Raw genomic sequence first — 26,784 nt, 5'->3', positions numbered from 1 at the left:
GAAAGGTCAAACACAACATGGTCACAAATATTACCTGTAAGATCCATCGTTCGGTCTACAAAGATGATCGATGCTTTATTAGGGGCTGTCTTCCTTCGGTTTTTTGCTTGAGGAAGATTGGCGAGTTCCCCTGCTATGATGCGGCTCATTGGACCCAGAGCAAAACTCTCCTCTCTCGTACCTGTAGCCTCAAACATTGAATTTAACGCTGAAGCTAAGGATTTGACTTCAATTTGCAGTTCAGCAGGGAGACAGTGCATGTCTATATCATTCAGGCTTGCAAATCTTCTCTTCTCTGGTCGTTTTTCATTGATGGCCTCCAGGTCTGGCGAGAGAAGAGGGAACAGGTGCGCAAACGGGGGTGCAACTATCAACTGCTGTGACACAGGGGCGAAGACAACTGGAACATGCATGACCTCCGCCGTGTAGTTCATATTTCCCATCCACTCGCATAATTTCTCTTCAAACTGCTCAAACACAGGGCTTCCTTCCATTTCTGTCGTAACTTTGTTGACGAGCAGGTGCACGGAGTGAGCAACGGTGGTAAAGACAACGCAGTACTGAAAGTGACTGAGGGATATGATGTCTTTAATAATGTCAACTGTCCTCCCTTTCAACAGTGTGCTGACAACAAACACGGCTTTAGGCTCATTGACACCGCACGCTTCGAAACTCGAAAACTGCTTTAAATTCCTGGCTCCAGCTTCCAATAACGTGGCAGCTCCTCCACTCCAGTGGAGAGCCTCTGCACATTTGTCATCCATGAAAACAACAGATTTCTTTACCTTCGACAGCACCTTCTCCCACATCAAGAGGGGGAATCGCGTAAACTCCTCAGTCGCCAACATTTTCCTAGTTACGTGTATCAGCTAAATTCACCGAAATCAAAGACACATCAGCAATTTCAGCTTAAGTAGCTCCAACAAAACAAACACACGTCTCTTAAAGGTGACGTGGCGCTAACCCGTCGCTTCATTAAAACGTCACCCAAACGTCGTTGCTATGACAATAAGCAGTATCCCGAGAACAATCGTTACAGAGTTAATAAAGGAAAACTTTTTATGCAATATTCTCACGAAGTATCTAGACTTTCACTACCATAACCAAGAACGACAAGAGCTAAAAGGGGGAAGATCCAGCGGGTAAATTTAATCTCAAAAATTATGTTAAACATGTGAAGTTTAATTAGTCTTGATGGATTTTAAGCTAATTGAAATTAGTCATGGCGATTTGTTGACACGAGCTTCCTTCATTAAAAAACGAATTTAAATGACAGTTGGCACAAACAATTAAACCCCTAAAAATGTTTAATGCTTAGAGTTATGAGTTCCTCTTTATATTTGTTTAAATCACTTCCCCCAGCGTTTAACGGAAAGATACCATAGCTTAGTTTAAAGAGGCCAGCTGTTTCTTCTGTTTTCAATAGAGCCACTTTGATTTTAATGTGCCTCCAAGTTCCTTGTTTTAGGGGTATATGACATGAACGCCACAGATGACCGACACGAGATACAAAGGGTTGGACTCTCACCCAGGTGTGTAGCCAGTGCCTTAAATAAATAAGTGTGCAAATTTACAGTTGTGTACAGCCATTGTTCTGGCATTGCGCGTGTATATATATGTGCATATATGTATATAAGGCGTAGTGGTACTCGACACTGGACCAGTAAGGGTCCCCACGCTAACCAAGCAGGGGACCCTTTATATGTCAAGACAATATTCTAAATAATAAAAAAAATATACATGAAATGTTGTTTAAATTAAGTTAAACCACTAAAAACTAAAGGAAACAATTCAATACAAAAGAATACAAAATTATTGAAAGTTACAAAGCAATATTAATTTTGTTGTCATGAATTAGAAGGAGTTAGATACTCGTCTCACAGGCCGTAAATTGCAGTGAGCAGTAGACAAATTGAAAATAAACTGTAATGGCATGATTATTTCCAACAGTATTATACTAATGAAGCGTTCAGGTATAATACAGTTTTCACAGTACGATAATGACATTATAGTTGCACAATACATGTGACGGCACCTTGTGTGCTGCCCGAAATGTGCAATCAGTCATGTCGAGCATTAAAAAGAATTTGATGCTCATTAACTCGCTGTCAGGCGAGAGGTATTTGTTTGTGAGCTGGGAAATGGGGATGTTAGCAATCATACAACTGGAGCCCTGATTTTTTTTTTTTTTTTTTTTTTTTGTATGTTTACACCAGCCTTTATGCCTCAGAATAAATGTAGCATAACATGCCAATTACAGTTAGTGACTGTAAAGGATACTAAGGCTTAAACAATGTTGTTTTTTGGGCGGGATAGTTTAGTTGTTTTTGCATTTGGGAATTTGTTTGAAATCATGCAAGCAATTTAAAGAACAACAGTGTCACTTACGTTGATCAGTGCCTAATGGGAAAAAAAATACCCACATGAAAAACCTGAACGTGAATAGACATGGTTAAATGCCATTTTTCACTTGTACCCATCAAGGTTTAGTGTTCTTGCAGTAATGTAAAATCATTCTGACAATTATCTGTGTGAGTGGAAATTCTTTTCTATTTTGATGATTTGATATTATTTTCATCCCTTTCTTTTGTTTATGGGACAATTTGAAAGCTGTCCAAGATGATAATGACATATTATTTTGAATTTTTCCAGCTTTTTATTGTGTTTTTGTAGCTGTTAGGTATGTTATGAATGGGCCTTATTTGTCAAAAACCCCCTTCTGTCAAAAATTTGCTTTGAGATATTTTCATAGTGTTTAAGTTAACGCGTTGTGTCATCAGCACTCAACCCAGACAGAAGTGTTTCTTTCTGTTATTTAAAGTTACTAATGATGATGATAGAGATAACAGTGGTGATGATGTGAGGGCCTCCTTATTTCTTGCAGTACATTTATGCATCTTAGGAGGACACAACATGTAGGTGGTGAGTAGTGACAACCCTTTTGAGATTTTTGGGCAACACAAATGACAGTGAAACATTAAACAAAACAGCCACACAAAGACCAGGCTTTATTGTAAACTTGGTTTAAGAAATAAGAAGACTATAAGATATAAATGTCTTATATCAGTTAACTGATATGCATTCAGCTTCCAAAGACACACAGTGACTATATTTCTCCTCAGAGTCAGCCAAGAATTTAAATATAGAATTTTACAGTGAAAACGATCAGCCTATTAGAGAACCCAGTGACCATTTGACATTTAAAAAAGTACACTTTCAGTCATTTTACACATATTCATAATTAGTTCACATTGAGAATGTCAGCTTCATTACTGCAAATCAGCTGACTTAACTCAGATCTTTATGATTTAAAATATTCCTTATTGAAAATAAATGAGAAATGACGATATATGTGACAAATATATGAAATGTATGTGACATCATTATGTCTGCATTGGGATGATTTACAGGTACTACAAATGACCTATTGTTAGAAAAAGTCCAAGGAAATGAAGAAATTAACCAGAAAGTAGAGTTTTTGGAGAAAAAGCCATGGAGAAAAGCTGGTAAGTATTGTTGTTTGACCTGACACATCAATGAGATTCTTGTATGCATTCAGTAATTACATTCAGACCTATTCATTACCATTTAGTGTTTTTATTTTAGGTGCTAACATCTCAGATTACTTTAACTATGGTTTTGATGAAGAAAGCTGGAATGCTTACTGTAGGAAACAAGCAAAACTTCATGGCATGATAAGAAAGGTAAATGCTAAAGACAGGGTAAGATAATGCTATCACTAATGTGATTTAGTCAGCCTTCTTTTTAAAGAGACCCTTCACTTAAACAGGAGAACATAGTTAGGAATAATAAATCAGACTGAAACTTGAGAAATTGTTATTCTGCTCAGGCCCAGAAGAGGCACACTGGATATGAAGAAGAGGAGGTGTTTTGTGCTTATTCTTCCCCAGGCAGACCATCTATTGTAGCTTTCAGGTCAGTAATATGTCTTCTCCATACTGTTATATTTTGTGCCTTCAGTCCTACACCCTCTATCCCATTCTATGCTACTGCTCTGAGCTCAGAGCCAGAAGAAGCTGGCAGCTGTTTTTTTCTGTTTGTTTGTGACACGGCAACTATCTGCCTGATGCCATCTGTTTTCTGTGATCCTAAGATGTGCTCAGCATATTAGGGTTGTTTTGGCAAGGGATTGCAAAATGTTGAGGTAAACACAGACTTATGTTCATCTGTTAAAGCCCAAGGCAAAATTTCATCGAAGGTTAAAGCTTTTTAAAAAATTTTTAGGCTTTGTGCCATTCTTTTTTCCCGTATTTATATTTCATACATTTATGATTTATCTGCTAACAACAGTGACACTACTTTGTGATCATAGCTTGTCTTGGGCACAAGTCAATGCTTATTTACAGTTGTGCTTTACTTGAGCAGGGTAAAAGGTTTAAGCAGAGACTATTTAAACCACTTTTGTTCATTTGAAGATAAGAAGACTTATCTGAACACAAAATAACTGTGTTAACATTCATAGGCCAATTGGAGTCAGGAAAAACCCTGATTAGTATTTCCATTTTAGGTTCTTTAATGTAACCCTATGCCAGCAGAAATTAATGCAGATTTTTACTCCAACTTTAACAGCCGCTGTAGTTTTAGTTAAAAATTGTAGTAATTCATTAGAATTTAGTGTAATAAATATATAATTGTAGAACTGATTAGGCGAATAGCGTCTCTGTTTACTGTATACTGTTCTTTTGATACATTAGATGATTTAGGCACTGCTGGTACATTTACAAAATGGATGAGCTGGAGGTGCCATCCATCAGTGTGGGAGCATTGGACTTTTAGATGACACTGAATTTGTGGATCGAGACAATAGAAAAAAAAAAGAGATTTTCAGCTTTCTGTAAATGACCTCCTCTGTTGCTATTCCAGGAGTGTAGCGGTGTGTTTTTCCAAGCCATGACTCACTAATGAAAAATGCTGCAGACAAGTGCAAATATAAAAGGTTTGGCATTTTGACGTCACAGTTTGCGATTGCAGCGACCAATTCATCAAACATAACTAGATTGGGCTTTATAACCCAGTTAGTGCCAAATCTTTATGTGTAGACAAGTGTGTTTTTCCTGCAAAGAGATATTTTTGGTGCATTGCTAAACAGATTTCAATTAAAATTTTTAACAAATCCTGTTAATTTGGTTTTGATTTATTCGAGGTCATAAATAACACTGTGAACAGACCTCTGTCAAATAGGGTAACACAGTTGCAGGGGTTTTGCTTTATGGATGGATTGTGCTTAGATGCAAAGTAAGTCATCAACGAATCAAAAAAAAAAAATCGTGTACACACTCATGAGGGGCCTGTTTTTTTTTTTTTTTTTTAATGCTAGGAAAAAACATTCACTCTCAGCAAGCACTTTGCAGCTATTTATAAAACCATGCTTTCAGCCATTGAGTGAAGCTGTCCCATGCAAAACAGGTTCTTTACCACTGCTTCTATTCATTTACTTTAATGGTGATTAAGATGTCTGTTGGATGCCTTGACCATCATCTGAGACTGACTGACAGAAATGGCCAGCCAGTTTAAGATCTGTCCTACTTGATGTCATTGTTCTCCATCGGCAAGTTTACCCTTAGGAGGAGGATGTGTGTGTCATGTCTCTCTCCCTATGTGACAGCGATTGACCAAGACCCTCTTTATTCAAAGAGGGTCTACTGTTTGGTTAAGGAATTTACTAGTGTGTTACATGATAATGTAGTAAAGATTTTGGTTTGTTTTTGTGCAGCTCAGGTCAAAAGTGTTTGTGTTCTCAGATCTGGAGCAAAGAGACATTAAGGAGCTGCAGGCACTTCCCTATTGAGTTGCCATTAGATGTAGGCGTTTTTACTTTTTTATGTATGCTTTTCTCTACTGTTGATAAAGTCCTTGTGACAGAAGCGGGTTAACATTCCGCTTGTGTGCGTATGTGTGTGTATGAGCTCACTCGGGGTGAGTGTAGCAGGGTTTAGGGCTGTAAAGGGCTGTTTTGTGAAGATGGCAAGATGACCCAGATAAGGAGGTTTAATGCGTTAATGGACCTGCAGGGGGTTTAAGTAAGGACACTGAAAGTGACATTAGGATAAATGAATGTCCTGTTTTTAAAAATGTTATATAAGTGCACATCAGCATCACATTAAAAAGAAGGATTTATGTATGAGAACCCCCACTTGCCTTTTTTAGGACATTATCAAAACATTGTATGTATTTGTACAGTCTTTATCATATTACCTGATCAACAGAGATTCAGATCCTATCACTAATTTGGCTGGAGGACAACCTGAATCCAGCAGAGAGGATGGGCACCAATGTCATAATGATGGAGGCAGCAACACTCAGGTATTATGTTAGTATGGGTTTAATAAGGATGGGCACCAATGCAGGAGGACCTGAAATGATCAGTCTCGGAAGCTATAATTAAACCTTTTGGCATGAACCAACCTGCAGACAATTGATTGAACTATGGGAATTTCAATTAACATAGCATTTTTATTGTGTTCCGCACAGAATTTTTGTAAAAAAAAACTATATGTGTATTAAGCTACTGGTTCAGCCTACAACTTTATTGTTGATAGTTTGTCGCTGTCTTTCTTTTTATTGTTGTCATAAATAACAGTAACTATCTTTATTTTTCAGGTTGTTTGTGAGATGTGCCATTATGAGGACAGCAGTAATACTAATCAGCTGCCACCTCCACTCAGCAAGAACTCTTTCTTTAAATTTATTAAAAAGAGAGTTCCACCACGTAAGTCACTCTGCTATTGGAATGCAACACATTTACTTATATTAATGCTTATTTACTATATTTACAAAACTATTTGAGAAAGGTTCTTGTATGTTCTTTTTCATGTGACATGATAATTATGAACATGTGAGTTATCTGCGGGAGAATATTTAGATTTAATACTAAGATTTTCAGGTGTTAAGGCCCCAAAGAGAACCCTCTGTTGGACACATCATGCATCATGCAGCTGCACAAATGACTAATAGCAATCAGACCATGTGTTTGTGAAGCTGCAACACGTGTCATAATAAATTATCCTGTGGAGTTGAAGGACAGAGGTGAACTTAGCTGTGTGTATACGTGTGTATCTCTGCACCTGCCTGCATGTGTTTGAAGGCACTGTATGGATATATGTCTTCCTGCAGTCAGGTATCTAGTGCTGTCCAGGTGGGAGTCCATCAGTCTTTAGACTTCCTCTTAGTCTTTGCAGTGAATCATATTGAAATCCAGGAAGGCTCCCTGGCGCAAGCACACAGCTGAGCACATGCCATATCTTCATCTTCAAAGGCTCTGAAATAGAAATGCCGGCTTAGGCCTGCTTGCCCCTTACCCTCCGAGCCCCATACTGCACAGCAAAACCCGTGCCAGAGCCACTAATACAACCAAAATATCAAACATCCTGCCGGCACCAGCTTTGAAGTTATATGCATAGCTTTAATGCCGACCACTCCCCTTTCTTTAAGTTATAGGCCCTGTCTCCTTGTGTGAGGCAAATGTGTAGCATGATAAAAATAGCCCCTGGTAAAAAAAAGAAAAAAGTTGCTGGGTCTGCAGATTGAGGCACGAGAAAAGTGCTGAACAGACCCAACTGTGGGGAATAGGGCAGAGGAAAAGAAGGGGCTGTTTTAATTTTTGGTTTGTTTTTCAGTAAGGTCACATTAGATGCCAAGTGTTTTTCATAGGTGCACATTTTGGAGTGGAGCTGTGTCATTACAGGGTTGTACTTGTGTCATCTATCAGTGCAGCACAGTGAAGGTGATGCTGCCTGCTGCTGTGCACTGCAGCTAATCTTCCATACAGCTGGTTACTGGGTCACTATAATCACTGTAGCAACAGAGCTTGTATGTGAATGTCCTCGCTGACTGAACTGAGCAGATTTTTAAACTCTTTTAAAAAACTGACTATGCAAGTAAATGCCCCGTGATGAACAATCAGAGCAACATTAGGACTATTACCAATAAGACTTTTTAAAAAAATGCTTTTTTAACCTTATAATTTTTTTGTTTTGTTTTGATTCATAACATAAAAAAAATCTGTGCCCTGTATTGATTTTCAGCTTTAGAGTGGAGAATGCTAGTTTTCTTGTAAAGAGCTGATGGCTGTGCTTTTAACAGGTGACAGTGTAATGACAGGATGCTGTCACTGCAAGAAGATTTATGCACATCTGTCCTTGCAGATTGCTGCATCTGAGAGTATGGGAGACAGTAGCCTTTACACTAACAAAGATCACTTGGGCCTGTGCTGCAGTGCAGAACAGCAGCCAGTTGTCCCATGTGAAATATCAGCTCCATCTAAAACACTGCAGCCTGTAGCTCTGTAAAGCATTAGCACGAGACTCAAAACCACGCAAAAACAATCAGATGCAATTAGCCCTCAGCCATTTGCTCTCTCATATGCTGCCAAGCATGCAACTCTAGCCTCCATCAAACACTCACTTGAGATCACCACAGGTAAAAACAATTACTCACTCACGCTAACCTTGATGGCATGTTTATGGACAAGCTGCTGTGTACTTTGTGCATCTGCTTGTGTATACAGTATGCATTGCATAGCATTCCATTAGCAAAGTTACTAATACTGCCAATCACATTTTACAATCCACTTAGATTTTCTGTAGTATAATTCATTCTACAAACTCTTTGTGATGTCTCATGCAGTGACCTCATCTATTTGCAGTAATGAGAGCTTGTCGCAGATGTTTTTTTACATGCTGCACTCTTCATGTTCCTGATTATTCACATCATGGAATCACATTAAAGGGAATTACCTGAAGACCCTCCAGGCTACACTCTCAGACTTCGATGTCTTGAATTTTGAGAAGTTTGTACGTGTATGTTAAATTCTGCTCTTTTCTTTGGGTGTCCAGGTGTCTCAAGTATCAAAAACCGCACTCCTCCATGAGCACTTCGGGCCATCTCAACTCTGTGGAACTTGTATTTGAAAGGGAAAAAACAGTGTTTTAGATTTATTCACAGGACGGCATCTTGATGTTCTTTTCAAATTCAGGCAGCTCATATGTACAGCACACATAGCAGCTCATATTATTCTTCCTCCTGCTTCAACCAAGCTGTTTCTAGCCACTCTCACGTTAGGGGTCTTTAAAAAAAAAGTAGGAGATGGTATCCAGATGTGAATGTGTGCTTGTGCCTTGAGTCTTCAAAGGAATCTCTCTATATATGTGTGCTTGTATGTGTGTCTTTATGTGTACACACATTGGCTCCGTACAGCAAGTGTGAGAGCTGATTTTGCAGCTTGGTCACGTAAAATTTGAGCATTATAACAAGTGGGTCCATTAAGTGTGCACTCAAGCATTTGACTTGTTCTGTTTTATTGATGGAGGAAAAGGCAAGTAGCACTTGCTACATTTTGTTGCACTGACATTTTGAGGCTGATCTAATTTCTTAAGATTAAAAGATGCAGCACTATAAATTATGAATGCATGTTCCTGGTAATGGGTTATATTTTTTCATATTCTTTTATATTTGTCTTGTGTTTCTGTTATTTGTTGCTATATTAATAATAACAAAACATCTTCTCACGTTTAATGTATGATTTTAGACTATTTCTGTTTCCATTTGATTAAAATATTTGGCCTGTGTTGGACAAAATCTGCATTTGGAATACGTATAATATTCTAAACCTTCTAAACTGTTAAGGGGTACAACCTTTAATATGCAGCTTTTTCGTGAATTTTCATGCAATAATTAAATAATTATTTTCTTTGCTCTAATTAAAGCAGCAAATTATTGTGGGTATATTATTATTTCCCTTTTGAGGTTGAATGTAGTTACGGTATTAAAATCTTTTTTTTTTTTTTTTGGAATTTCAGTATTACTGAAGAGAACAATAGATAACTTTGCTGTCTTCTTTTCCTGCTCAGGTCCCCAACCTCCCTCCTCTACTGCTACTTCGGTCAGGTGAGCCCTATAATGTGTCTATCTTTATGCATCAGTTGTAGGTCAGCTCTATATGTAATGACCGTAATGAGGAGAAACTGAAGGTTACTGTGTCAGTGAAAAAGTGAAAACCGGACTCCCTCACAAATTCAGCAAATGTGCAGGGAGGGAAAGAAAAATGTTACTCAGAGACTGGACTAGAAATCATTAGTCAAGCGATTATTACGTTAGTGTGAAAGGAAGTAACTCAAAAGTTTGATAAAACAACTTCTGAAACAGACCAGGTGTCTCTAGTTAGACTCTAAAGATCAACTTGGATTGGGGTTTCTTTTCTGTACACCATGCACTGTTGCTCATCTTCCAACTGAATCAATGGCCATATAAGGTAGAAAGCAAGATAGCAACCTTGTTTGTTCCTCCAGTCTCCTGTTTATCAGTATTCCAGGCACCCCCTCCACTCTGCTTTTCCGATCTATGTCACAACCTGTCTGCAAACTCCCACATTTCAGCAGTAATTTACACAACTTGGATCACAAGTGGGCCACGTTGTACCCCTCTTGCATTTTCTTACACGTTAATGAATGCAGCCCTACTCCATTTGTGTTTGCTGCTGTGCTTGTTTCACTTGGATGCTGTCTGTATCCAGCCTTCCTGAGTCCAGCTCTGTTTGTCTGTCTCACTAGCTTCCTGTTCCTTCATCTTTTCTCTCTTTTCTCATTCCTATTTTTTCCCTTCCCCTAATTTGCTGTGTCTGATGTGTGCCTAAATGTGCTCAGTACTTTGTCCATAAAGATGGTTTTTCTCACATCTCAGTCCATCTGCCAAATCCTCACATCCTTCAGGGACTTACTGTTCCTATGAACTCTGCCAGCCATCTCCTGTGTGCTTTATGAATAATTTCCTTTTAAACTTTTAAAAAAAAGTATACACATGTGCAGTGATAGTCCTGGTTTCACTGTTGCCTTTCCCTTGGGGCTATTAGGAACAGCAGGTATTTCTGGCATCATCTTGGCCTTGACATGCCATGCTGCAATGAGGGCCAAGGGTCCTGAGGGCTTCAAAAATACTTAAGATCTGATTAGACTGTGGCAATTCTACAACATTGTTCCCTTATAGTGACAGGATGTAGCAATTAATCTCAAAATGAAAATGTCCCTTTGTAGGAAAATTAACTAACAAACAAAAATCACTGGAAAAATTATTCAAAATGAGCTAAATTTTAATGTGGTAAAGTTAACTGTTAATAAAGGAACGTTAGAGCATGATAATGACTTGCATGTTTGCCATATCTTCCATAGAGTTTTATCACACATCTATAACTTTATTTTGGTGTGTGTTCAATCAGTCTCCTCGACCAAAGCTGTTGATTCTGAGCATTATCAACCTTCAAGTGTATATTACATTACCAATCTTTTTGGGCTTTGCTACCTGTCACATGCTCAGAGAACCAGACTCCCTCTTCCATTCATTGATTCTTCTCCATTCATAAGTAAGTCTTTTAACTTCTTGTGCATCTGTTGAGCCAAAAATAAAATTCCTCAGCGATGGAACTGTTTACTTTTGGATTTATGGAGCAACATAACTGGGCTCACACCTGTTGGAAAGGCGTTCATTTGGATGAGCTTCAAACAAAAGCCAAGTTCACATTCAGCTCATTCGGAAGTTTTCAGTTGGAGGCAAGTGTGCCCTGGCCACGTGGACGGACAGAAGACCCAGATTTTATCAGTAATATGCCCTCCATCCGTTCCTCTTGCGTTGGCGAGCACACACTATGCCTTGACAATGAGCCAGTCACTTCAAACACTTGGAGAACACAGCTGTGCATTTGTAAAAGTGCTTTGATCCTTTTGCAGACCCGCTTCTTTTATTTTTTCCTTCACTGATTCATCTGTAAATTTGTTTGCTCATGCGGTTTCCTTTTTTAGAATGCACATTAACATTCCTTAAACATTAAAGACAGTAAACAGACAATTACAAATACAATCTGCCAGAAGCAGATAAAAAGAGACTGTCGAGGGTCATCTTGTAGCTGGATCCAAATTGAGGATGCAGGAAACAGGAAATAAGCTCAAAACTCAGCTTCAATGCTGTAGGGAATAAAGAAATCCAAAAACATTACAGAGCAGAACCAAACAATCCAAATACCAGAAACTTTCTGGGAACACATGGCAAGGAGATACACAGCAATCAGGGACAACATAATAAAGGACAAAGGGAGACGTAGACGATAGACACAAGAAAATGAGAGTGTGGTAACAGGTGTGAAAACAGCCGAGGACCTTTAACATAATGACACAAGAAGAAAAACTTGACACAAGACACAGAGAACAATGGTCACCAAAATAAAGCAAAGTGACCCACAACAGAACAGGGCGACAAGAATAAAGTGACACAACTAACAGGAGAACAAGAACGAGAAAAAGACAAATTCCGAGACAAGACTGAGAGAACCAAATGGCATGACAAAAGGGAATTATCTAATAAATGGCACAATAAAACACATAGTATACATAATAACTATAAATAATACAGAACTGGAATATAAATCACATTTCAAAACCAAAAGAATCATTTATACAGTTCTCAGAACTCTGGGCCTCAGACACATACGGTTGGTGTAAATCTATGTGTAATGTATGTTGTCCTTTTGTTAGATCTGCTAATACTACTAATTGTATGTTTTAATAAATTCTGCTCAGTAACAGTAATTTGTCTTTTTAAAAAAATTCAAAAATGCTATCATGAAAGCCTTCTTAATGCCATTTATGGAAACTGAAGTTTGAAAAAAAGAATGTAAACTTGGATCATCTGTAAAGGTCTGATGTAAATATAGGATTTTCACATATTTCTTTATTTTCTATTTTCAGTGGGAACTCTACAAGTTTTAACAGCCCATCAGCTTCATCAAGTATGTACATTTGTCCATAAGAGATAGTGTTTCATATTTATTAACTGTTTCAAGATAGATCAGTACTGTATATTACACTGTCTTAGTGAACCTGTTAGGTATGGTGTCCAAGCACACAACCATTCTGAAAATTACCTTAGGCCGTGCTCTCTCATTCATATTTCTCAGCTGTCTTGAGTATTGGAAAACTGAATCATAATCCTTACTATTCAGCTCCCCTACATATTCAGTTTGAACTTCCAGTATGTGAATATATTTACTAGATCTTTTTCTGTGTTAACCGTTAGAGAAAAAGAAATAGGTGAGAATAGGTGAGAAGAATTGGTTCAAAGCTCAGAGCTAATTGCTAAACAAATGGTAATGCATGTGGTTGTTAGTTGCTCTCCCCAATTTTCTGACCTGGTTTGGTTCTGTTCTTTAATGGGTGTATCATTTTTAATCCCAGGAAGAATCACCATCAGCCCTGGAGTGATTGATACCACCAAGGCTCGGGAATGCTACATATTGCAGGAAAAGCATGACAAGGATAGAGACAGATCCAGAGCGCATGGTCAAGATAAAGAGAACAAAAGAAGCAGAAATAGAGAGAAGGAGGGCTGCTCCTCTTCCTATTATAGGTTGGTCTATGTGAACTGATGATGATTTTATTTAATGTATGTGCTTCAGTTTGCGCTTTGCATTTAGCACAGTGTACTCTCTCCTTTTGTTCTTCCTTTCTCCACTGTTGGGTGCCTCTGCAGTAGTTGAATTTGAATGTCTGCTGTGCAGCTGTGGCCTTCTGGATTAGGCAACATATAATATATTGGAAGTAATCCAGATATTCATTCTCTCCTGGCCTTGTTCAGTATGTGTGTATTTGCAGCCTGCCTGCACACACACACACTGAGGGAGAGAGAGGGCAAGAGAAAGAGAGCAAGAGAGAGAATTTTGCTGTAGAGCAATTGAAAATTTTAGATAAAAGACAAAAACAGAACCAAAAAATGATCATGAGGTGCAGTGTAAAACTCTGTAGCTCTGTTTTTTCAGGTTAGACCAGACAGGGACAAGATATTAGTGCAATATATGGTTGTGAAGCCGCTTCTGTGTTATGTTTGCTGTCTTAGATGGCAGAGAACCGAAGAACAAAAATTGCTCAAGACAAGTGTTAATAAAAAAATACACTTTAAAAAAGAGTTGCTTTTTATAGATTCATTAGTTCTCTAAATAATTAAGTTTGTGCTTGAAAATACAGACATAAACGACATTATTTTAGTATTTGAACTTACCCAAAAATGTTTCTATTAACACAGCTAAAGGCATTGTATTTGTGAGTGGTTACCCTCTTGGCTCTCCAGCTGATCGCTATAAAATAAACACACTATTGTGAGAAATGGCCCTAGTGAAGAAATGCATACTATTGCAAAAGAGCATAAGGCCATTGTGACAGAAATCAAGACTATTGCAAGACAAGGAAAAATTATTGCCAGCACAGGCATAACTATTTCAGTTTTTCTGGTGCAGTGAGATGAGGGAATAACTTGCTATATTTGCCAGTTATTGCCAGAGAAAGATTGAGTTTGCACTCCTCAGCATGGAAATTGTTTTTTCTCTCTCTCTCTGAGGCTCACAGCTGATCGGAGCAGTATAATTTCCTCTCCAATTTTCACATAGTGCCCTACTACCCTATAGTGTGACAGCCTGAGCGCCTGCTGTACAAGCACTCATACATGCTAACATGTGAACAAGCCAAATCATGCCCTACATTTCTCAGTGTTGACCATTAGCCAAATTTCTATTTAATTATTATTAACTTAGACAGCTGTCAACTGTAATACACACAGGCACATCTTTTCACACACTCCTCAGCTGACCTGAAGCTCGTACTATAGGAAAAGGCAGGCTTATAGTATTGTTAGGTTGCGTGGGGTTTTACCTTCTGGAATAGGAATAGGTTCATGTACAGTTCTTTTCTAGTCTACCAGACATACAAGCACTCTTTCGTGTATTATCCACGTAAGTGCTTTCTATCTAACATTCACACACATTCATTGAGAACATCCTGGGGTTAGTAACTTGCCCAAGGATATTTGACATGACTGGGACAGTCAGGGGTCAAACCACCATCTTCCGATTAGTAGATGGCCTGCTATTGCTCCTGAGCTTCAGCCAACCCCTTTTGCCTCTAAATACTTGAAACTACAAATATATGCAATGCAGGTGAAATTCTTCTGTTTCTTTGGCTTCAAAAGCTGTAATGTTGTTGATAACAACAAATCCCTGCATCAGCTACTGTAAAAGCGTTGCTGGTAATTAACTTGCAATTAAAATAAGTGCAAAATAGCAAAAATGACAAGCTGAAGTATTTCTTACTGTACTGGGCTCTGTTAAAATATCCTTACATGCTTTTCTGTGCTGTTCAGCACTTTTCCTACTTGAAGTGGTGAGCATTTCATTGAGTGTTTATGCCCTAGATGTTTGAATTCAGGTTTATACATATAGCTCAAAGCAACATTTTGGGTCAAATAAGGGAAGTGGGACATGGGACAGATGGGAAGTTATAGGCTAAATGTAGAAGATCTGAAGAATGGGAATCACATGTGCATGACAGAGACACAAGAGATTTAGAGTCATTCTACAGATTTGGTCCCAGCTGACAGGACTATTCCTTTGGCCCAGTGTGTGCTCCTCACACGTTAGTGGCTCTGCTGACGTTTTTGTCCTACATTCTGGTCAGATGATCAGAATTCAGATACGCACACACACACACACACACACACACACACACACACACACACACACACACACACACACACACACACACACACACACACATGCATATGTACAAGTTCTATGTTTTTGTTACGCTGATTTATTACTGGGCTCTAGATTATTTTTAGAGTAGGCCCAGGGGGATTTATTGTTAGTGTGTGTGTGGGCAGGACAGAGAAGCAGATGGAGACCTCCATAGCTTTGCTAGCCATCCTTATTGTTCACTGACTAAGTCAGTGGGAGTGTTACATGTATGTGTTATTCATTTAGAAACTAGCTAGCCTATTTGTCCTTTGCTTACTCATGCACACAGGCAAAGTGTGGCAAGAGGTTTTCTAAGTATCAGCTACTGGTTATTAGCTGTGACTGTGACATCATGCCTCGGATTTAACCCCACTACTAATAGATTCCACAAGGCTATTGTTCACCAGTACATTTATTCAGACCGAGTGATATATTGTACTTTTCGGGCACACATTCAGTCTGAGTAACTGATTGGCCATTTGGTCAACACTTGCCCCCTAACTGTAAATTTTAGCTTTGGATGATAAACGTAACTTTTTCAGCTGGCAGTACCTCAGATATTCTTCATTTCCTTCATGCACACATATGCCCGACCTTGCACAACACAGTGACGAATTGCAATATCCTCTTTTTCTTGACATCAGTTCACACAAGGCATAGATCTAATACCTCTTGGATAATTCGATCAAACCTGGATAATAACGGAATTAAGAAATTCTAGTGTGATAAGGAAATTAAAATGATAATTATCTTCTATTAGGTTGGATTAAAAGCATCATTATGCTCCAAGACTCGCTTCAGCGTTAACAGAGGGTATGGCTCACATTTTATTAAAAAGGAGCTAATAGCTGAAAAAAAAAGGTTTGCTGGTATGTTGTGCAACCAAATCAGGCTATTGCTAATTCGGAACAAAACTCCTGAAAGCTTAGCACGTTATTACCTTTGCACTTAATTTATTAGTTGAATTATTTAAAGAATAACATTTCAAAATTAGCAAAGTTTTGCCTGTGTTAGGGGGAAACAGTTTTTTCATGCAACTTCATTTTCATCATTTTTGAAACATCAGATTTGGATTTAGAGGTTAGAGCATAGTCTAAATTCCCATGTATTTCTTGATTTTCCTCGGCTACTCTTGTGCCTGATGCCACACTTATCCTGGCCTCAGGGTCTGTCTTGGGGCCTGGACATTCTTTCACCTACATCTGTTTTTACTTTCCTTTCACCAAAGTTTTTTTTTATTATCTCTTAGTGTGACATGTTTTTGTCTTTCTCTTTCAGTATCATTCAAGAAACTCATTTTTTTCCCAGAGCTGGTGCCTGTGCCAGATAAATTTTAAAATTACTTCTACATTGTTTGCCTGTCAAGTTTCAAGTTTTATTGTCATGTACAGATAACAGTGTAGCCACATTTATCCATAATGAAATTCTTTGCCTCGTGCTCCTCAGCTTTACATGAGCATATAGAGAGTGTGCAGTTATATTGAGAAGAAAATAACAGAAAATAGCAGTTTATTAGTAATAAAATAATAATAATAATAACAACAATAAAAAAAGAGAGGAAAAAGTATTAAATATTAGAGAATTTAGTTGGTATTTACATTTAAGACAAGTTGGTATTTACAAGTTTGTGCAAGAGTATCTGCAGGTTGTACAAAGTTGTGCAGTGAGCATTTAAGTAGCATTTGTTGAAGTGACAGTGTGCAGAGTCCTGTAATTGTAGTGAGTGTGTAGTGGTGTGTATGGAATGTCAGCAGTTCAAAAGTCTGATAGTTTGTGGTTAAAAACTGTCCCTGTGTCTGGTAATGCGGGTCTGGATGCTCCTGAACCACCTGCCGGACGGCAGGAGTGTGAAAAGTCTGTGGCTGGGATCAGAGAGGATCCGCTGTGTCTTCCTCATGCAGCACTGTGTGTAAAGATCCGGTATGGCTGGCAGTTCAGTCCTGGTGATGCGCTGTGCTGATCTCACCACCCTCTGCAGAGCTTTGCGGTCCAGAGCATTACAGCTGCTGTACCAAGTGGTGATGCAGCCAGTCAGAATACTTTCAATGGTGCATTGATAGAAGTTTGTAAGTATTCTGGGGTTCATGCCGAATCTTCTCAGGCGCCGCAGGAAGAAGAGCCGCTGCTTTTGTGATCACACCAACATGGTGTGACCAGCTCAGGTCCTCGCTGATGTTGATGCCCAGGAATCTGAAGCAGCTGACTCTCTCCACCTCTGCTCCTTCGATGTGGATGGGGGGTGTGGGCTCCTCTCTGCAGTCTCCTGTAATCCACGATGAGCTCCTTGGCTTTGCTGACGTTAAGCAGCAGGTTGTTGTCGCGGCACCATGATGTCAGGGCTCTCACCTCTGCCCTGTATGCTGTCTCATCTCCATCAGAAATGCAGCTGATGATGGTGGTGTCATCTGCAAATTTGATGATGGTGTTGGAGCTATGTGTTGCTGTACAGTCGTGGGTGAACAGGGTGTACAGGGGGCTGAGCAAACATCCCTGGGGGGCACCTGTGCTGAGTGTGAGTGTGGATGAGGTGTTGCTGCCGATCCGAACCACCTGAGGTCTGTCTGTCAGGAGGTCCAGGATCCAGCTGCACAGGGAGGAGTTGATGTTCAGGTCACGGAGTTTCACGATGAGTCTGGATGGTATGATAGTGTTGAAGGCGGAGCTATAGTCGATGAACAGCATCCGCACATATGTGTTTTTCTGGTCCAGGTGAGAGAGGGGCAGTGTGTAGTGCAACTGCTATTGCATCATCTGGTATCTAAATTTCAACCTCAACCTGGATAAAAATAGAACAGAAATTATTTTATTTGGGCAACTCAACACTTTCGATGAGTATGACAGCACCATTGGTCTTTTAGCTTCTTACTGTCACCCAGTTCAAAGAACCTTGATGTGATTTTTGACTTTGCTTTTAAGATAAACAGATTAGCTCTGTTGTTACCTGTGTATTCAAATGAGGCTCCACAGTAAGGTGAAGGCCTACCTCCCTCCACATGACATTGAGAGAGTAATCACACCTTCATTACCTCTCAGTTTAACTATTAATAATTCTTTGCCTTTATCAGTTGCTCCTAGCTTCTTCTGCAGGCTGTACAAAATGCAGCAGCTCGCCTTTTGACAGAAAAGAATGGTCTAATCACATTACACCTGTACTGGCCTCTGTACTGGCTTCCAGTCCATTTCAGGGTCTGTTTTAAATTTGTATTACTTGTTTATAAGAGTATCAGTGGTTGTTTTTACAGCCCTACATTCTTACTAGAGCCCTGAGGTCTATGAAACTATTGCTCTTGGACATTTGTCAATCCAGGCTCAAAAACAGAGGTAACACAGCATTTTTGGTGGTGATCCCTAATCTTTTTGTCACGGTCTGTGTCGGCAGACTGTGGAGAGGTGGGGAAACAGGACCCAAACGCCAGACTCTTCAGTGCAAACAGTGTTTATTTACAAGGTGGTGAAGTAAGCAGCAATAAATCCCCTAGTGTCCCAGACTCCCATGTCGTGTCTTCTTCCCAAAAAGTCCCAGTGTAGTGCTCTCTGCTCCAGTGTCTCTGCACTCCCCGTGCTCACTGCTCTCTCTCGTCCCACATTCCTCCTGAGGGAAAACAATAGAGGCAGCCATTAACACACTTTATCCCAGCAGGCATACACTCACAGACTTTCCGACTACGCTAGAAGACTGACGTGAAGTCAAACGCAATAATCCAGCGTCGGTGGAAGCTCCATCGCTCTTCTAAATAGCTCCCCCGACGAGCCCAGATGAGGAGCAGGTGTGTGGCAAGGACTTCGGGTGTGGCCAGTCCTCAAGCCAGGCCACGGCCTGAAGGTGCCTGTAACTTCGCCACAGAAAACCGCAACACACACACACACACCTGCCTACATACAGATGCGGACAGAGACCAGAGGCAGAGCAGACGACACACCAAATGAGAATAATAATAATAATAATAATAATCACAACAACAACAATCATAGTCCCCACTGCTCACGGACTCCGAGTCCCCAGAGCCGGTCTGTGACACTTTTAAACAACCTAATCTTTGACAAAACAGTTGCACAGTCACTCAATCATTTTGAAACACTGCTCGACACTTTGCTGAGCAGGATACCCGGATGTTTTTATTGTTTTAGTGTGTTTTTTAGTGCATATTTATTGTTGACTGGTTATTGTTAATTATGTATATTTTATATGGCATGAAATTTAAAATTTTAAATGTGCTATAAAAATTTGACTTGACTTTAACTTACATATTTCTAGATGCAGGCACTATAATATCGGCTATAACTCATAGTGACCGTACAGCTTTTATATCTTTGTTTTAGGACTTTCACTCATTGCCAGAAACACTTGTGTGCTTGCTTGCTGTATATTAGCTGATCAAGTCATTGCATACTAGTTATATTTTACGAAACATACATGTTTCTCACATACAATTTATTTAGTCTTAGATTTATACTCCAATGATTGTAAAATGCACTGACCCTGTCTTTGTTCTCACATACTAATATACAAAAACTGAATAAGGTGAGATTAGAAAGGGTTAGAAGAACATAGCGTTTTACTATTTAAATGAGTCTGATTTGATTTGTGCCTTTTATATGAACCTGTGCAGAAGTAGAGCATAAAACCCAGAGTTAGTCAGCTAATTACTCATTTTATACCACCGGTTATCTAGCAGAGAACATTGAACCAATCCTACATGTCAGTTAATCCAAAACAATGTAATTTACCATAATGAACATATGTAGAAAATTAAAAATAAGGACAACTCTTTCTACCTAAATATCAAATTTCTAAAAAGTGTGTGAGCTTAACACTATGTATAAATTCTGCTATGTGACCTTGATACAAAGAATCTACATGTTAATCAGCTCTAATATGCAAAAGTCCTGCATGTTTATCACAAATTCAAATAGAAGACGTAAGCTTGACAACCCCAATAAAGATTGCATTATTTGGCCATGATTGTGTTTTAAATGATAATTACTACAAAAGAAAAAAAAAACAAATTTCTTTTTCACTGCAAAGCAGTCATCCCTTGCTATACAGGTTGTGTTAATTGAAAAATTGTACTTTGTGTCCACAACACCACTCTCTGAAGAATCAGGGTTTCTCAGTCAGGTTGTGAATTCTACGGTAGTGCTCATCCGGTCAAGCTTGAGCACTAATTTTGAATAAAATAATACAAAAAAATATATGTGAAAGGAGGCTTTTATGCTATAATTTACTCTTTCCTCTGGAGTCATTTGAGTGTGTTTATGGTATTATGTGTGGTGAGATGTTTCTGTGTTAAAACTAATGGCTTTGAGCAAGAACAAATGTGGGCCTAGAGTCCTAGTCCCTGCTGCTAACACAAGAGCTGTCTACAAATATTGAATATATTTAGCTTTTTACTTGCAACAGTTGCCCCTTAAGGCTCTCTCTCTCTTTCTCTGTGTTGTTCAAGTGAATGATAATAATTACTCCAGCTATGTGTGAGCACACTGTCTGCATAAGCAGCGCATCATCTGTACTTTTCTATAGACTTTTTGGAAAAACGGGACGTGAACAGTGCCTTTAGTCTGATGATTCTTAAAGGTCAGGCTGATTATTTTAAAATTACAGACTATTGCTGTGCCAAGGTGGCGAGATGAGCAAGTTAGATAGAGAGGGGAAAAATTATTTTAATACACTACTCATTCACTCTTAGCAGTGGGTAAGATTTTCGCTGTAATAAAACTAATGGTGCTGGCAGACTGAAAGATGTAGAACACTGAAGCAGAAGGAAAAGATTTTATTTACAGAATTCTAAAATAGGAAACAATGTTTCTTTGAAGGCAGAGAACTAGTTGGTCTCTGTCTGATAACATAGTTGCCATTAAGGTGGGCAAGTAATTGGTGAGGATCCAAAGACTTGATGCATAGAAAGCTTGCTGGTAAATATGGAAAACCAAGAGCAGACAGAAAACCCAAATATAATTACGATAAATCAGTCCTGATATTCGGTAAACTGGTGACTGGGAGATGAAAAAATGTATGAATATGAGTATATATCAGAGACCATGTAAAATAAAAATACAGTAATGAAGAATATTTCAACATTGCTGAGTTAATTCATGTGGTGGAATATAGAAAAAGAAGAAGAAGAGGCAATGAAAGCACAAGATAAAATTCAAACAATCAAACAAAATCATACAAATTTAATTTGGAGGAGATAAAAAAATATGTATCCACATAAATGTAAAAACATAATGATTAACAAACTATGTTGGAGCTAACCCATGTTGGGTATAATGTGTTAGAAAGTAACACGTAAAATTTTTTCAGAAATGGAGTAATGTAACAAGTTACTGCGATTCAGTAATCACATTACAGTTCCACTTATGTTGTTACTTGCATTATAAAGTTATAAAGTTATCTGCATTCAGGACCGATAGAAAGACAGAAAACATCAAACGTCTATATTTCTACGTACTTGTGTTACAGTCAGCCGATATTGGTTCAAGGCAGAAAATGATGCATGGGTCTACAAATTTTGATGAATGGAGATATGGACACTACTTTTATTTTTATTGCATGAAAAGACAAGAGCATAAAGGTAAAGTGGAAACTGCATCCAGGACAGAAACAGCTGCATTTTACTTCTAACTCAACATCGGCACTTTGGAAATATCTGCACAGACAGCATGCTAACACAAAGCCAAGAGCCCACATTGATGTTAAAGCTGAGTGTATGCCAACCTGAGTGCAGCGGCATTTTTTTGAGTACCAATACCTTCACTGGTGTGGATGATTTCACAGCTGTATTTAAATGAATTATAACTACTCCATAACTTCGCCTCAGTGGCCGTCTTTACTACCACAGTAGTACTGCACCCAAACGCACTTTTCTTGCCACTCAGTCCACATTCTTTCATGATGCTTTCAGGTATCTGAATAATTTATCACTCAATGTTCTTCCAAACACTTCATTGCAGTAGGCAAAATCCTCCAGTGTTTTCCTTTCTTATAAGTGGCAAGATGATGAGTTGAGGTACATTTGCTACTTCTGTTGATTTGTTCTAATAGAAAATACGTTTTCTCGCAAGAACACTATCTGAGACTAATATCATCTGAAAGTTATTCATGTCCCTCCATACTATGACATTGGATCAAGGAAGAGCTTTTCAATTTGTTAAATGCCCCTGGCCTTAAAAGAGCAACAACAATTTTTAGCATGGTTTCTTGCATTTTTGCTGTGAACTGAATTACAAAATGAGAAACTATGCTAGCAGCTTAACCCTTTGATATTTACAACCAAGTCAAGTTACTTGAAAATAGTAATTAGTTACTAATTACTGATTACTTCTCCAAGAAAGTAATCCTGTTACTATACTAATTACTTATTTTCAAAAGTAATTAGCAACTTTATTACTTAGTTACTTTTTAAAAACATAATCCATCATATAATATTGAACCAAATGAAAAAGCCTCTTTTTTTGTTTTATTGGTTTTATTCTTTTAACTACATGCACATTGCATCAAGCAAAAATTTAATTGAATGCAACAGTCTCTGAGTGGAGATTATTTGTTTAACATTTAAACCTATTTTCTGCATATTCCAGCATATAAAAAAATAAATAAAAATTTTTTGTGTTTACACTCACTCTTTCAAATAGATGCAAGTAAAACACAGCAAAAATGTGCCGCAGCAGTCATGTCACTGGGGGGATCTGGGTGTTCCTCTGTGAATTTCACATTGCTGTGGCAGCGTGATAGGTGCTTGCTCAGATTTGAAGTTAAATTTTTCGCTGTAGAAAGAAATTTTCTTACCACGCAGAATGTACAGGAGATGCTAATGTTCTTGTCACTTTTTACAGAATCAAACTTAAAGTAATGTCAGTACTTCCAATCTTTAAACCCTGCATGGTTGTACTCTCTCCCGCACTTTATATTATCCATTGTTAATCTACACACGTCTGTTGCACACGTCGCATGTTCGTACATCATTGTCATGAGACACTCTCACAAACAAACTCACGGTTTAGTAACGCAGCATGTTTATGGGAACGTAACAGTAATCGAATTACTTTTTTGCAATAGTAATTACTTACTTTACTCGTTACTTGAAAAAAGTAATTGGATTACACTAAGGTGTTACTGACCATCCCTGATAACAACAGAGGAATTTCTCATCATTTTTCAGTTGTAAGCAGTGTTCTAGGTGGTTTGACCGACAGTTTAACAAGCTGCCAGCATAATGGGATAAAATCCATGACATCAAATATTACAAAACAGAGCCATTACATTGGTCCAAAGATGTAATAAGTACCACAATAAAATAGGTTTACTGGCCAAAAAAAGCAGTGCGTAAAACATGTTTAAACATCCTTTTTTCAGGCATTTTTAGCTATTTTTAATAGGATATTTAGTACCTAGAGAGAAAATCAGGCAGAGAATTGGGGAGTGACACGCCTGGATCAGCCTTTTCCTGGTCTTTAAGGTACCTCAAGGTGCTCAATGTAGACACAGAAAAGACCATCTCACTCACTTATAGAACCATTGGACTATAAATTTTAAACCATACATGTTTGCAGCTGCTTTGTCCAATATGTCTCCAGTGCTGATTTAGACTGATTTCACCATGTTTTTGCATGTGTGTTTCCAGAGGTCATATGAACACTAGAATTTAAAACTTATAGGTAACTGCAGTGTGGATGTGTGGCTTTTATGTAAAAGGCATGCTGTGACACTTGTATTGGGCTCTTTGTTACTCAAAGTGGAAGCCGGGGGGAGGTTATAAAAGCTAACACAGTGGTTACAGTTTTAATCCCTTGAGTCATGACTTATCTCTCTTTCACTGGAGCAAGAGAGCAGCAGTCTTCCTGTGGGTCAACAGGCCTTTCCCCCCCCCCTTTTGTGTTATGTCCCAATGAGAAACTCTCAAGTTTTATCAGTAAGTAATGTAAGAATAAAATAAAAACCATTTTGTTTTCTGCAACAGGGAAGCGCAAATGAAGCACAGGGAGCCTAGGAACCAAGGGTACAAGTATTGCTATGACAGAGGCAGTGGAAAAAAGAGAAAGAGCAACAAAGATGGATCACGAAAAAGATCAGAAAGGTCTAATGAGAAACAAGCGCACTCACATATATGTAAAAGGATGAAAATACTAGAACTAACCTTAATGATCATTATCTTGTGTCTTCAACAGCAGCAGTGTCAGGAGCAGCAGAAGTAGCAGAGATGTTGGTGGGAACAGGGACAGGAGACACAAACAGAAAAGAAACAGAAAAGCCAAGACATGTAGGAAGAACAAGGAAACCAGCAAGTAGTTCTCTCCTAACAAAAAAGGAAATTAAAATCTGACTGACTTTCAGTCTCCCAGCCTGATTAACAGAGAACTGCCCTATGGCCTCTTACATTATATTGTTTCGGAAAATTAATTAATAGATAACATCATTCACAAATTAATATTTTCAGTAGTAATAATTCATTTAAATTAATAATTTTATTTGAAAAACTAAGGATAATTTCATGAATGTTTAGTACACTATGCTTTCATTGTTTCTTTTTCTGTTGATTTTCTTCAGATGAAGGGAATGTGTACATGTAGCTTTGTGAATCCCAGGGTGATATGCTTTTAATCATCTTTGTCACAGCAACCAATTTTTCAAATGATTTTATTGATCAGTTAACCAAATGTACCATCAGATATACTACACAGGCCGAAGCGTGACAGATAGAACTGCAGTAGATGGGCCTCAGCCCTTCCACTGATACACAGAAACCAAGTCATTTTTTTTCTTAAATGTAAGAAAATTAGTAAGGCCTCCACACTGTTATCTAATTAAATATCTTTTAACATGTTATGAACACATTAATCCTTTATTTTTTCATATATTTTCTTTGCCAGTGGTTTGATAGTTTAGCCATAGCTTCTGACATAACATAAAAAACCTCACAGACTACTACTTGGCAACGTGTCTTCAGATCAACAGATGAAGATGACAACCACTGTCAGTACAAACAGAATAAAGCCTACATTAAAAGGCCATACAACAAACAAACAAAATAAACATATTACAAGTGCTTGGATCTTTTTTAGACACCCAACAGTTACAGTAGAGAAATGTGAGTCCAACTTAACGCATATCCTAACATATAACTACTGGAATTGGCAACATGTTGTGTCTCCTGTCGGTACTCCCACTCGATGCCAGAGAATGATCATGTCCTCTAAACTGATAACACCCAACATCTTAGTTAAAAGTGTCTCAAGCCTGGATCCTCCCAGTTCAGCATTTTCTGAGGGGCACGTTAACCTCTGGTAACAATCCAGTCTTATGTCTGTCCCCCTCCAAACTCCTGCCGAAGTCACGGCTGTCCATCAGACGTGAGGTATCCAAACAGCTACACGACTATTCTAAGCTTCTCCCTCACAGCAAAATTAGGTAGTCAGCCAGACTAAAGCTCTGCCTTTGACATTCCTTGGTCACTGCCACCGAAACAGTGCTGGATGGCTTAAAGCACTGCTACAGCAGGCTACCAGGCCAGGACACTATGGTCAGGGTGATTCTGCCACGGAGCTCCTTCAGAAGGCGAACCAGTGCTGTGTGTGTCATCCCCCAAGTACTCTTTCCATTCACCTCAAGCAGGATGTCCCCACACCTACACAGACAGAGAAATGGGAATTGAAAATGATCTTCTTTGACTTCTAAAACATTTTGCCCATGGGCAATTGTGGAAAAAAAGTGATATCCAACGAGCAGATACCTTATCCTGCCATCATTGTAAGCTGGTGTCCCCTCCACAATCGAGCGGATGAAAAAGGATTGATTGCAGTTGACCTCTTCCTGACCTCCAACAATACTGAAGCCCAGGCTGCCCGAAGTGCTCCGCCGCAGGACGATGTCTTTGCAGCAGTAGAGATGCCTGCATGAGCCAAGAGGGAGATTAATCACACTAATCTCTCAACGGCATCTTTAGATTACACATACTGTGCATCTATACTGAGCATGTGTGCTGTAGATAGAGTGCTGAAATGAGCCCCACTCTAAAGAGAAAGGCCTGGCTAACCTTTGAATGCAGGTGTGATTTGGACTTTGTATCAGTAGTGCACCAAATCACAGTCCAAAGCTAAATTTTCACTGTGACTTAGTGCTTGGTTTCTTTGCATCTCTGTTTCATCATACTTTATAAAACTAGGAGCAGCAGTTGTTTGTCGTTATCAGTACACAGCTGTCTTTCTAACACACCTTCTAA

The 26,784-nt window shown here is 38.7% G+C and overlaps 3 protein-coding genes across 7 annotated transcripts in view; 1 reads left to right on the top strand and 2 right to left on the bottom strand.

The window, feature by feature from the left end:
* scfd2 (sec1 family domain containing 2) overlaps nucleotides 1-997 on the bottom strand; it is a 108,077-nt gene extending 107,080 nt beyond the window's left edge. The window contains exon 1 of the mRNA XM_086284091.1: nucleotides 35-997. Coding sequence (XP_086140217.1) covers nucleotides 35-848 — 814 coding nt within the window. The 5' untranslated portion in view covers nucleotides 849-997. The remainder of the gene's footprint in view (nucleotides 1-34) is intronic.
* On the top strand, nucleotides 993-24,893 carry fip1l1a (FIP1 like 1a (S. cerevisiae)). Of its 2 annotated transcripts, none has more exons than XM_086284094.1 (13): nucleotides 993-1,142; nucleotides 1,456-1,532; nucleotides 2,885-2,922; nucleotides 3,411-3,506; nucleotides 3,607-3,704; nucleotides 3,851-3,936; nucleotides 6,228-6,324; nucleotides 6,622-6,730; nucleotides 9,870-9,906; nucleotides 12,753-12,793; nucleotides 13,239-13,410; nucleotides 24,526-24,642; nucleotides 24,737-24,893. In XM_086284094.1, the coding sequence occupies exons 2-13, from the start codon at nucleotides 1,480-1,482 to the stop codon at nucleotides 24,852-24,854; spliced, it is 1,062 nt and encodes a 353-aa protein (XP_086140220.1). In that variant the 5' UTR covers nucleotides 993-1,142; nucleotides 1,456-1,479; the 3' UTR covers nucleotides 24,855-24,893. The 2 variants fall into 2 exon arrangements, with proteins under 2 accessions (XP_086140220.1, XP_086140219.1); XM_086284093.1 differs by having other exon boundaries at nucleotides 24,734-24,893.
* The window catches only part of lnx1 (ligand of numb-protein X 1), a 36,547-nt gene continuing 34,309 nt past the window's right edge, over nucleotides 24,547-26,784 (bottom strand). The window contains exons 10-11 of one of the 4 annotated variants that reach the window (XM_086284089.1): nucleotides 26,296-26,454; nucleotides 24,547-26,190 (exon numbers count right to left, since the gene is read on the bottom strand). In XM_086284089.1, coding sequence (XP_086140215.1) covers nucleotides 26,055-26,190; nucleotides 26,296-26,454 — 295 coding nt within the window. In that variant the 3' untranslated portion in view covers nucleotides 24,547-26,054. The remainder of the gene's footprint in view (nucleotides 26,191-26,295; nucleotides 26,455-26,784) is intronic. The other 3 variants (XM_086284087.1, XM_086284088.1, XM_086284090.1) reach the window with 3 other exon arrangements.

This window comes from Aulonocara sp. 'chitande type north' Nkhata Bay, linkage group LG23 (genome assembly GCF_057382095.1).
Source record: "Aulonocara sp. 'chitande type north' Nkhata Bay isolate Kocher_YH1m ecotype deep benthic linkage group LG23, A_spYH_male_GT1.1, whole genome shotgun sequence".
NCBI classification, from domain to species: Eukaryota; Metazoa; Chordata; class Actinopteri; order Cichliformes; family Cichlidae; genus Aulonocara; species Aulonocara sp. 'chitande type north' Nkhata Bay.
Note: the sequence above shows the minus strand (reverse complement) of the source record. Positions and strands in the feature narration are given on the sequence as shown.